The sequence below is a fragment of the Rhynchophorus ferrugineus genome, unplaced genomic scaffold (genome assembly GCF_030347505.1).
Source record: "Rhynchophorus ferrugineus isolate W39M unplaced genomic scaffold, kcgeb_rfMv2 rfM1, whole genome shotgun sequence".
In the NCBI taxonomy this organism is placed as follows: domain Eukaryota; kingdom Metazoa; phylum Arthropoda; class Insecta; order Coleoptera; family Curculionidae; genus Rhynchophorus; species Rhynchophorus ferrugineus.
This window is the reverse complement of record NW_027472580.1, coordinates 34,165,003-34,177,954: the sequence shown is the minus strand read 5'-3', so window position 1 is coordinate 34,177,954 and position 12,952 is coordinate 34,165,003. Positions and strand designations below refer to the sequence as shown.

General features: G+C 33.8%; 1 protein-coding gene across 2 annotated transcripts in view; it reads left to right on the top strand.

The window, feature by feature from the left end:
• The window catches only part of Sema2a (Semaphorin 2a), a 1,190,156-nt gene that overhangs the window by 1,117,811 nt on the left and 59,393 nt on the right, over window positions 1-12,952 (top strand). For both annotated transcript variants that reach the window (XM_076419451.1, XM_076419450.1), the window contains one exon: window positions 8,780-8,887. In XM_076419451.1, the coding sequence (XP_076275566.1) occupies window positions 8,780-8,887 (108 nt within the window). The remainder of the gene's footprint in view (window positions 1-8,779; window positions 8,888-12,952) is intronic.

Genomic DNA, 12,952 nt, shown 5'->3' with positions numbered 1-12,952 from the left:
CCGAGTTTTCAATTACCACCACTTAATCTGGATGGCGCTCCAGCTAATTACGGCGATGATTGAAAGGGCGGGGCGATGTGTGTATAGAGGAGAAAAAGTTGATCTCGTTCAGGCGTCCACTCCACGCTAAATTTTTCCATTCAGAACGGATTTAAATTGAACGCCACGAGAATATTTTAATTAACCGATGAGGGTGAGAAGGGAGGAAACGAAAGCGGAATGTGGGCGAAATTCGAGTGTGGAGAACGATTTCGAGTTGGAACTGGGCTACGAAGAGATTTTTTCTGGCCAGTGGGAAATGTTTTACACAAATTACGAACGAGATTATAACAAAAAAGGAGAATTAAAAGCTTTGCCTTTTTTTAAACTGGAGTGGACGTTTCTTTGATATGTTCGTCCTCGCATATCATTCCTCCTTTAGTATATGTTACCTAATCTTGAATATCTCGAACTAGGTGTTTACTGCTTTCTAAAACTGTTAAAAGTTAGAACTAAAAATTAAACTGCAAAACTTCGTTCTTTTAAGTTTAATTTTAATGATGAATTATTCCAGCGTTTAAATTTTCGTTCATTACAATAAACGTGATTATCAAGTATATTATACTTGATAATACTTAACTACTTAACTAATATTCACTTAACATTAGATGCTTGCCTGTAATTTGATGAGCGATATATGCACCTGAAAATGTGAAGTACGAATGTAAACAACCTAACTTAAATTCAATGGTTTGAACAATTCTCTAAATAAAATAGCAATTTTCCATATAGTATTATTGGTTTATTGAATGTATACAGAAGCTAACCGTGGAATGCTCAAAATGGAATTTTCGTCAGTAATTACTTTTATTATTTGATTTGAAGAAATATGCTGCGGAAGCCCACTTTTAGAAACACTCTATGGTAATGCTGATCGGTCATATCCCAATTGTTGGTTTTTGCTTGATGTCAAGACTTTTTGAACGAAAGCCTAGTTCAAAGTCTCAAATAAATTTTCAGATAGCATAGCAGTTAAAGAACCAACTGTCCCCAGACGTTTGTGCTCACACAGTTTCAAATAAAAAATGTGCGAAAAAGACAGAAAATTATGGAAAAGATATGGACTATCGACATCTTACAATATTGGCTCTGCTTCTACTTGGGCCAAAATTGTAAAATGGTCTTATGAATTAGCGATTTCGTTCCAATTCACATTCTAAGTAATATTCGGCATGCTAATTACGTTACCGATTGCCAAATTGCATTATCTATTATAGTTTAATTAATGTGTCTAATTAATTGATATGTACAAATATTTTTTGTTCAAGTGAAAGGATGATCAAAATAGCGTAATAGAAATGACGAAATTTTGGACACTTCGTATTCCGAAAATAGTACTGAATAAAAAACAAAACAAGATTGAAAACAATCCGTGACGACGTAAAAATGTACAATTCAGTTTGGTAATAAGGTCTGGATGAAATGAGTGATTATGGTAAAAAATACATGAATGGTTGAAAACATGACCATGACAGAGCCCAGCGTAGAAAATATGATAACTTTCAGTTCGTTGTAGACTGAGTTTTATCTAAATTGCGAGTCAGACTTGGCCAAAAACTGAAAAATAATATATTTTATTCGACTTAAATCAGTTTGTGCTACTATAGTGCGCTTTTATCAATCTAAAGGTTATATTTGAGTCATTTCTTTACAGTTGGTTAAGCTACTGTTGGCTACTGTCTTCGAGAGTATTATTAAAATGTCAACATTTCTCATCTATCAACTAATTTTAAGTAATTTCTGACAATATCCGTCTACCAAATAAACAAATACACATGTCCAATTGGAAACTTCACATTTTAAATTTAGAATGCGCGGATTTTCATTTCGATCTTATTTTTATCGAATGAACCATATTTGAGAGTCAATAATGAATGGTGATAATTCGTGGTCCGACCATTAAATGTCTTAGAGAATGTGTTAGTTTGTTAAAAATGTAGATAACGAAATTCAATGAGACGGGTTTTGCATTCAATAAGCAGTTGCAATCAAGCGTAGTAGACCAGCGCCTACTATTTCGTCGGGTGCTTGATTCAGTTCGTGTTCATTCTCAACGGCCTTTTCTACATAAACATTCAGCGATATTCGATATTTCAAACTTGGCATTTCACTTTGCATCTTCACAACGTTCAATTAGTACACGTTTTAAAGAAAAGTAATTATTGTTTTAAAAAGTATTGGTATTTGGTATTAAAGTATTGGTAGTATTTCTAAGTGACTTCATTTTCCTGTTGGTATGAAAAACATTTATATCTTATGTTACACAAAATTATGAGCATTTTGAATAATAATTAATAACTATTAACTCTATAGTTACTTTTGTGTTATTTTTTATATTTTGAAACTGTATTTAACTTGATTGGTGGGAAAGTACATTACATATTTTTAAAAATATTTACTGTATAGCATATCAATGTCATGTAATATGCTCATTATCCGAAACTATTTGTTGAATTCCGATGAATGTTCATCATTGGTTTGTGGACGGTAAATTCCGTCACCGGTACCAGACTAATGTGACTAATGATTTTTTTTCTGTTAACAGCAGAAAGTATTAATAATAATTTTACACAAATTATAATTTAATAAAAGAAAAAATTAAAAGATGTACCCTTTCTCCGTCCTATATAGAGAGTTCTTTGATATTCCGCCCCCAATCCCCGTTAGCAGTTCGACTAATAAAAGAATGAATTTCCGCGCCGACTTTTCCGCTGCTTCCGACAATTACATTAGAATTGCCTCCCCAACTACAACGTTTCGACCAGTTACTAACTCAATTAAACGTCTTCGGTAACTTTTAAAATAATTTACGGCCAATTCGGCAAAGTAGCGAGCCAGCTATCGGCGTCGCCGTCGCCCCGCTCTCGCCGACTCTAATCCCATCATAATATCGGAGACTCGCTTCCGTCATATCCACGACGAAAATCCTTTTATATCCGGACAAATTGGAGTTGTCGGCCTGGAGGGTAAGCCGACAGATATCGGCCATAGTCGAGTGTCAAATGTCATAGAGAGATAGCGATCGCCGTAGTATCTAGGGGATTGAACCATCTATATTTTAAGACGATTAAAATTAAGAAGCTCCGAAGAAACTGGAAGAGGAAAGAAAACAGTGACGTATCGGTAATGAGAACAAAGTTTTAAAACTTCTTCAATGCGGTGATTATAAATTGATGTCCTCTAAAACTATTCTATATTTAATAGTAATTATCTCTTTACTCTTTGAATAAATCATCCATCGCTTATATTATAACATGACATCAACAATATACTGTGGTAACTGCTAATTGGTATATAAATAAAAATTAGTATCAGCCTTGGGGAATACGGTGGATAGGGTAGCACTTTAAGCCATTTTAAGCGTTGTCGTGCTGAACAAAACTATTGTTATATCTTTTCTTGTATTGCGGCCGTTTTTCGCGCAGTGCTCGCCCAATTCCATCAAATGTAATTGGTAGCGATCCACATTGATGATCTCATTAGGTTTTTGTAGCTCATATATACCACTCCAAGCTAATCCCTGCAAATACAGAGCATGAGCATGAGCTATGAAGCTCAAGAGGTCCCAATTAATTTATAAACTTATATAATTTCTGGTGCTGTATTTTTTCTCAATATTAAAAGACATTTCACACATCCAACTCAATAACAGCAACAATATTATACTTACATATGAAAACATCCATCAAAAACTGAATATTATGTACGATCAAAACATTTTAGTCACTGATCACCTGAGATGTTACCTAAAAGATACTGTTCCATGTAATAATTAATTTAATTAACATTTAATATAAATTTTTTAAACTCTAATAACAATATAAAGTTATGGAAACTAGTTTCAGTCACCGTTTGAAAAACATTTTTCCATTGAAATAACAAAAAATCTACCTACAATAAAATTAAACCATGTGTTTCAAACTTTCCCGCCAATCTAGTGAGTCAAGATACTTACTAAAAACAAGACACCGATATAATTAATATCATGACATAAATGTTTTTTTTAAGACAATTAAATGACCTATGAATAATATTGGTTTTGTTTTCATATACTCTGATAATTTTTTCACATTAAAAAGGTAGTTATGGAGAATGCATTGTTCCAATATATGTTAAAAATATATTTTCAAAATATTTTCTATCATTTTCTAGTTATCTTTCTACAAACCATGCACTAGTCAGGGTATGCTTCATCGATATGAACAAGTGCTGATCAGAAAACCCGATGTGTACGCTAGGAACGGTAAAATTGCTCATTTTTGAGCTACAACAGTGTATCCCTCACAACTCTTGCAACATGTAGCCGAACTCTGGCATACAACCGAATACAATTTTAGAAGCTCATAATATATTATGCCTTGCTGATCCCACCATATGCACAGTAAGACCTTATGTTCACGAATATTTCGCTACGGTGTCGATGTAGATGCCTCTTCTGGATTAACCCATTTTGCACTTGGGATTATCGTTATAGAATCACTTTACATCCCCAGTCACAATACGCCATAGAGAACATTTTTTTCTTTGATTCATAAGCGATGAAACTACTCTGTTGAAACGATCGGTTGAGATGAAACTTTCAGTTAATTTTTGTAGCAAATTTCTCTTCTATTTTGAAAACTTCGAACTTGTTTGGCCCTCCAATCCGCCATTTGTCACTAACATCAAAATCATCACTTTTAAATAGTTGAAACCATAACTGAGAATGTACAATGGCGGAACAACATTACCACCACCTTTTAAAGTGTTTGATAGGTTTCGGCACTATTTTTTTTCAAAAGCCTCTAAAAAAGTAATCAATACCAAAAATGCCGTTTTGAGCATTCCAAGGTTTTGGTCTATATACATTAAATAATTCAATAATAGTACAAGGAAAACTGCTATTCTATGTAGAGAAATGTTAAACCATGAAATATAATACTTAAGTTAGGTTATTTAACAATTGTTTACATTCATATTTTACATTTTTACCAATAGATATCAGTGATCAAAATACACGCAAGCACCTAATCATTAATTTATTTTGTTTAATAGTTATAAGTTATTATTCATCAAACAGTTTTCAGATGCTACCTTCCAAATCTCAACAAACAATCGCGATTTTTGTATCTACCAAGGTTTTATAACCTAATATAACTAAGTAATTGAAAATATATATGATATTATTTACACCAAATCATCTTTTAATATTGAACAGAATTAAGTGCAAAAATATTGTGACGTCAAGACCATACAATTACAAAAACATTAGTAATTGTCAGCAAAAATTGCAGCTAACATGGGTTATTGGGAACTGGGAAAGTATCATAAAACATTTTGTTTAAGCATTCGATGTAATTCTACATCACTACGTTATATCACGCTGGATAAATGCCGAATTAGACGAGATAGTCACCCCCTTACCGAAACCGTTCGTTTGGCTTTTTCCTTGAGAGGAAGGGTGGTAAACAGCGAACCCCAGGGGGAAATCGGCTGCTGGCCCTATATCAAAGCCGCAGGGGGTTCCAACGTTCCCGCACCGAGGTGGTTCAATAAATTACTCGCGCTTTATTATCGCTTTGTGATCGGAGATGCTATCGTGGCCGAAACTTTTTATTTGACCATTTTCTCGGTCGCTTATCGACGGCTGAGGTCCATTCTGGCCTGGGGGAACTGTTAGCGTGTTCCGAGCGGAAATGAACGAATTTTCCACTCTTACTGGTAGAAGTGCAGTTTTCCCAATAGGCGGAAAAATGTATCGTTTTGCTAGTCGACCGAAATCTTTCCACTTTTTTACCGGCAATGTCGAAACGATTACTACACCGACACACCATAAAATGGAAAATAAACTAAACGAGCGCATTCTTTATAAACAGTGTTCGATACCCTTTCGCCTGAGCGATACGACTCTTTTTATTTCGATTCGTTCCGGTTAAAATCCGATCAGCACTTTCGACGAAACCCCAAAAACAAGACGACAAATCCCCTAACGACGAGGTGGACGAATAATAAAAAACTGAACGAACTCGAAACCCCAAAACATCAACCGTTCGACTTTTTATTCCGGCCATTCGGACGGACAACCACCGGAGAATCCGGCGGTGTCGTGCACCGAACCCCCCGGACCCATAAAACGCACCTCCACCTCCGGCCGGCGTTCCGTTTTAGGTGAGGTTGGCCATTTCCGGACCGTGATGATGATGGCCGAAACGTGCAGGCGTCTGCATATCCGACCCAAAACAACACACACGAAAAAAAAAACAAACACGAACCGAGTAAAATAAAGCTGAACGAGCATCACTAAAATCCGAAGAGTGGTCGGTTTGATTGGCCGTGGGAACGACACATTGGCCCGTATAAAAGTTTTACTTGTCGACTGACTGCGGTCACTTTTACGTCCTTTTGTTTTCTTGCGGATTCGACGGAGGTCGTTCGGACGCCTCTTCAAAATGGAACATGATCGGCAAACTTTCAAACCGAAGTCAAATCATGCTTTTCGTACAGAACCGTGCCATTTGTCTCATATGAGATTCGGGGATGATAAAATGAAACCCTCGGTATAACGTTATTTAGGACAGTCGGTTGGATAAAAATGGCAAAAAATCGATCCCGATTCTTTTATTTTCTTAAACTATCTGCTGAATTTCAATGGAAATTGTTTCTTCTTTTTTCGTACTATGGAATTTTTTTTCCTGAAATAGGTTTAGACAAATATGTTATAAATTATATTATTTATATGTAAATGATGTAGGTTAGTGTTTCCTCTTTTTGGAAAAATAGAATTTAAAAATATATTAATTAGCCAGTAATTATAGGAGCTATATTTTTATTTGCATGTATTTTGATCAGCAATATCTATTAATAAAAATAGGAAGTAGCAATGATAAACACCTGTTAAATATCCTAACTGTTTAATTCATTGGTTTTATCGTCCTCTGTATAAACTAACTTCATTATTATTAAGTTCTTTAGTGTACAAAGACGATAATCATGAAATATTGAATAGTACAGTTTCGACAGTAGTTACTTTTGTTGTTTAATCAAATTGTTTCAGAAGTATATGGTGATGTTGCTCTATCATATCCCAATTGTTGATTTTCACGATAAAAATGATGATTTTGATATCAGTGACAAATACATTCGACTCTTTAACAATTCCATGATTAATTGGATGAAATCCCAGACTAAACCAAACTAAAATTTTCAAATAATTTAGCAGTTAATGTTGTTATATTTCCAGGCATGTGTTGAAAAGATCTAAAGGGCGTCACCTTTTCTTTGTTTGCCATGCAAACGAAAAGGAGTTATGGCTTATTGTGATTGGCGATGAAAAGTGAAAAGTGGATCTACTACGACAATCTGAACCGCCAAAAAACATGAGTAAGTCTAGGAGAGTCATATGCATTGAAACCGAAGCGGAATATCCACGCCCATAAAGGCTTGCTATACATATGATGAGATGAGCAAGGTGAAGGTTAGTGTTGCGAACAAACTGACCCAAGTATTGTTGCAGCCATGTTCTTACATAACAACGCCCGGCTGCGTGTTGCCGTAGTTGTAAAGCACTGTGGAGTTCGAATGATTAGGAAGTTATACCTCCTTCTGATTACCATTTTTTCAGACATGCGGTTTTGAAATATTAAAGAAGTACGAAAATGGATTACTGTCAAACAAACAGTGTCCTTTCAACGCCGTAGTCATATTTCCAAAAAGATGGGAAGAAATTGCAGATATTTTGATTAACATATAGTATACCAATTTTTTACAATTTAGCATTTAACTTGCATAATAATGATTAGAATCCATGCAAGGACCTACTATATATATGGTATAGCTTGACATTGACATACATATTAGGATAACCAATTCGGTGCTAAAATTAAGTATTTTTACACTTGGGTTACTCATACGGATTTTGAATAACTGACTGTCATTAATTTAATATTAAATAATAATAAATTTAAAATTATGTATAGTTGTGCTTTCAATAGAATTAACAAGCAGATGTATATTATATATTATAACATTCCTTAGAAAATAAATTGGAATCTTGGATAATTCGATCAAATATTTTAACTTAACTTTCATCTTACTTTACTACACACTTGTATCATTAAGTATTCAGGAAATTACAGAGTTCTTTCGAAAAAAAGTTTATACAATATGATACGTATTATTTTGAAAATCTATTTTATCTAATCGTTGTTGCCTTGAAACTTTTATTTTTTGACAAGCAAAATCTCCCACCCACATTAATGCACATAAATGGTATTAAAACACCAAATGTGTCAATGACGATATAAAACTAAATATATAACGAGGCTATTAAATTTATACTTCAAATGTATACACGTTAAATGTGTACATATCCAATTTCACTTTGTAAAGAAAATATTAAATAATGTATAATTAATCTCACATGATGGACAATTTTTGGGATTCGCTGTAGCTGTGATGGCGGAATATTACTTCTACTTCTCCTCTCACTTTTTTACTAAATGTATCCATAGATCATGATTATATCAGTGATCTGAAAAACTGTTATATAGCGCTTTATTATTTTTTCCATAACTTAATTTATCATAATTAATAAATAATTATCCACCAACCTATTACTAAATCCAGCTAATGAAGTATTTCTGTATTTATTTAATATAAAAAGTTGACAATTTTGTAACATTGACTAGTATTGGGCATTAAGCAAAGAAAACAATGATTTAGAGTTAAATTAATTTATTACTGAAATGTTTTATTGTTGCAGCATTTTGATTGTCGAAACCACATCCGAGTTATTCAGTCCATGAGCAACGGCGAGAGATTGTACGTCTGCGGAACCAACGCTCACAACCCCAAAGACTGGGTCATTAACGTAAGTACATATTATCATTATTATATTTAATTGCGATATTTCCAGCACAATAAAAGAGCACTTGCTCCTATTTAGTTGTAATTAAAAAAGTCATCGTCGCTACGGCGACGCGAAACAAAACCCGAAATTGCCGAAACTGTTGGCGCTCTCTCGTCCCCGTCGTCCCCAAAATCCACTCAGGACTCGCGGCCGCTTTCAATTAACAATTCAAGTCGCGCTTACAACAATTACGATCGGGCTCGAGTCGAGCGTTTTCATTATTCGCCGCTGCCGCGATAAATTTTCAATGAGCCATCCGGCATAATTTCCGTTTTCGGCTACTTTCGCAGGACCTTCTACCCCCGTCCTCCCCGGATTTCGCTCTTTTCGCTACTCCCCTAGACCTTCGAGAGCTTAAAGAATTCGAAGAATTTAGTGGATTATTTAAATTTTCGAATAATTTTCGATGCGTAATTGATGAGGGATGATGCTGACACGAATTATTTAGATGGAATTAAAAAGGGAACGGGACGCCTAAAAAAATGAAATACCAATTTTTGAGCAATATAAATTTCTTCGTCAAAAATATAATCGATCAAATGCGTTTTAACTGTATATTCTGGAGTAACTATTTTTGATTAAAGGGATGCACAAGCTAACAATGAAAAAAAAATGGGAACATGGGAAAACCTATGCTTCATTGATTATTGCTCTTGAAAAAAGGAATACTGTCTCTGCAATATTCCTAAACATTTCGCAACATATATTTGATGTTTGACGTCGATAACCCAACATATTCAAGGCATATCTCTGTCTAGAATAATGGAATAGGCACAAGTGGTAGTCAATAAGATTGACAAATAGACTAGAGCCTGGGAAATATAACTCAACCGCATGCCCGATTCTTCAAGCAGTATCACCAAAATATCTCGGTATCAATGTCGGCAGCAGGTTAAATCGGATACATTACGTCAGACAAAAAAGCAGAACGAATCAGGGCTGAAAATTAAGGAAATGGTTACTGGCTACTGGGAAGATACTCCTAACTTGACCTAAAATTAAAGAGATTGATTTATCTGTCTGTCATAAATCCTATTTTGGCTTATGGAGTTGCAATAAAACATCAAACTGACTTGTTATCCAACGATGATAAAACAGAATTCTTCGATTTATTACCAGTGCTTATTGAAGAACTACACGATGACCTCGAAGTCAAATGAATTCACGAAGTTATCCAGGATTTCGCTTTAAGACATGAAATAGGGTTATTAACTCACTGCAACAAACTCATTGTCACTGCAACGTAGATGCAATACAGCTACTAGACATAACGGAGGAACTAACAAAATTGAACCGAACCAAACCACTTGAACTTTTATAGTATATAAGTATTTTAACCTTAACTTAGATTATGTACTATAATTTCATTATAATTTGGGAAATACATGCTAATGTATTTATTTCATACTCATCTTTTCTGTATACTAATGTAAATACTACTGAACAATAGTAATACATTATTTTAGAAATCAATGTAATTAATTTTTAAAAAAATGACTGTCGTTGAATATGAAGGAAACGAACGAAGATGTTAGTCCAATTTTAAATTAATTATACAGCTCATGGGTGGATACTGCGTGAAGATTTCAAAATTTCTTTCCATGCTCCTTGATTAAGGAAGGATACTAATTTTCTATATTTTATATATGAATGGGACAGCAAAGCAAAGGGTCTGTCAAGAAAATTACTTTGTACAAATCCATAAAAAGGTATTTCTCTCGTCATTGCGTGTAAAGTTAGGCTTAATAACCATAATGACAGTATGCTAAATATTCCTTATTTTTTGAGATATGTTATTGAGGTCATGTTATGACAGAATTATGGGCAAGTTGATTTCTTGATCATTTTTTCCTTGCTGTTCATTAGGTGCCATCATAAGCTCTGTTATTCTGGTATCCAAACCAAAATAGATCTCGAAAATATTTTTTAAATACCATTTAACATTTAAGCTCGAAGAATGCATCGAAACATTTGTGATATTATTTTTACATATTTTTTTTTAATTTATATATTACATTGTTACTAGTCATTGCGGACTAACCTAAAATTTGTCTTTATAATAACTTAAATATACGAATTTATCTAGGAGGAACCATCGGCTCTATCTCATTATCTGGTGTAATAACGTTTATGTATTAACACCGCTGGTTTTCTATTAAATGCACTTCGCTATACTATAAAAGATGAAATAGTTTGATTCTTTTGAGTCTGTGTCCTATTCTGGTCCTTTTCAGTAGTTTTAATGCTTCGATATTAACATGAGAATGGAGTCTATCCTCATGTCTCCTTAGAATTTCCTTGATTTAGTGAACAACAGACTCTATTAGAAACCTCTGTGTAAATAATTAATCCTGTAGTATCTGGGTGCACCTACAATACTTCTCAGGACTCTGTTTTGGAAAAGTTGTATAGCATTTATATTATTTTTCATGGATTCTCGCATTTATATTCCATCCCCATAATTGAATTCCATACTTAATTACCATACAGATTTATTGTGCACTGATAGTTGTAACTTTCTTTCCATTAACTAACACATTTTCCTATATTTTATCTCCTTACAATAGATAAAACAGTAAAGCTTGCTGTAAGTCATTGTTCGATGAGAAACTCTTTCGACAATTCAGACCAGAAACTGTTCAACCGATCATTTAAATATGACTAAACAGGTTTATGTAAATTAGTTGACAGATGGTTTCGCAATATAACTAAACAACTACGCAAATGTAGCATCACGAACGAATAGCTACACCGAATCGAAAAAATACACAAACAGCAAATAAAACGCGATTTTTTTATTCTGTAACGCTGCGTCCGATAGGACTCGATAGTATAGTCCGCAATAAACTTTTCCTTCCGCAAATTTGAATTTCAATTTCGCGTTGTCATAAAATGAGGGCTTTACATCAACCCTTTCCCCTACCATCACACACGCATACACGCGCCCTTTTATACGTGTACCCGATCGTCCTCTCTCTGTTCCACTGTGTCTGTGTCGGTGAAATATTATTATTGCCTTCCCGTTGGCAATTAGCGCTATCAAAATCCCCAAAATTTAATTGTATCCCACCCGGATCGCCAATAAAAATACATCTAATTTGCAGATTTCTGCACGAAATTAACGGTTTGTTCGTGGATTGTGGTGTAGATTATTTTGTTCTTTGTTTTTTTTTTGTTTATTCGGCCACAGTTGGCCGTTGGCGATAGGAGAAACGCGGGAGATAATGCGGCGAGTAAATGAAGTATTGTTCTTGGGCCTGTGGCGGATCAGATTAACATAAAATGTTTCCCGTTGAAAGCGTTTATTACCTTGTATGGTCGAACGAGACGATGTTCAGTAAATACAACATGCAATGGAGACATTTTCTGATTGACTAACTTAACAGTTTATAGAAATAACCGAATAAGACAACATTTTAGTTATACATAATTTAATTTGTTTTATTATCTTATTTTATAATTATAATATATTAATATTTATTATAATATTATTAATATTATATATATATATATATATATATATATAATTATTTATAAATTATAGGATCATTTTTTAACAGACTAACCTATCCGTTTCTCTACTTCTTAATCAATACTTAAGCCTCAACCATTTTACATGTTGCATCACTATATTTTTATTTTCTCCATTCTTCTTTTTTCCTAAACTCCAACTTTATACATGGAGAAACTTAATTAGACCTGTCATATTTTAAACCAAAACTTTCTAGGTTATTACATGCCACTTTTTTCCAACTCCGTTAAAATATTGAACAAACGCCATATCATATTTAATTAATTAAATAGTTAAGAGCATCCTACCTGCCCATTCACCCTTTCTCTCCAGGGTTTTAGTAACTTTATTAGTCATATATTTAATTTTCTTTCTACACTCACTCACTTAATTAACGTTTTCCTCATATCTCACTCTCTTTTGCTATTGTAACAAATCTACTACCTTCAAATCTATATTGACCAATACGGTAATAATATATGATAAATAAATATATTTCTTATATATTTTCATTT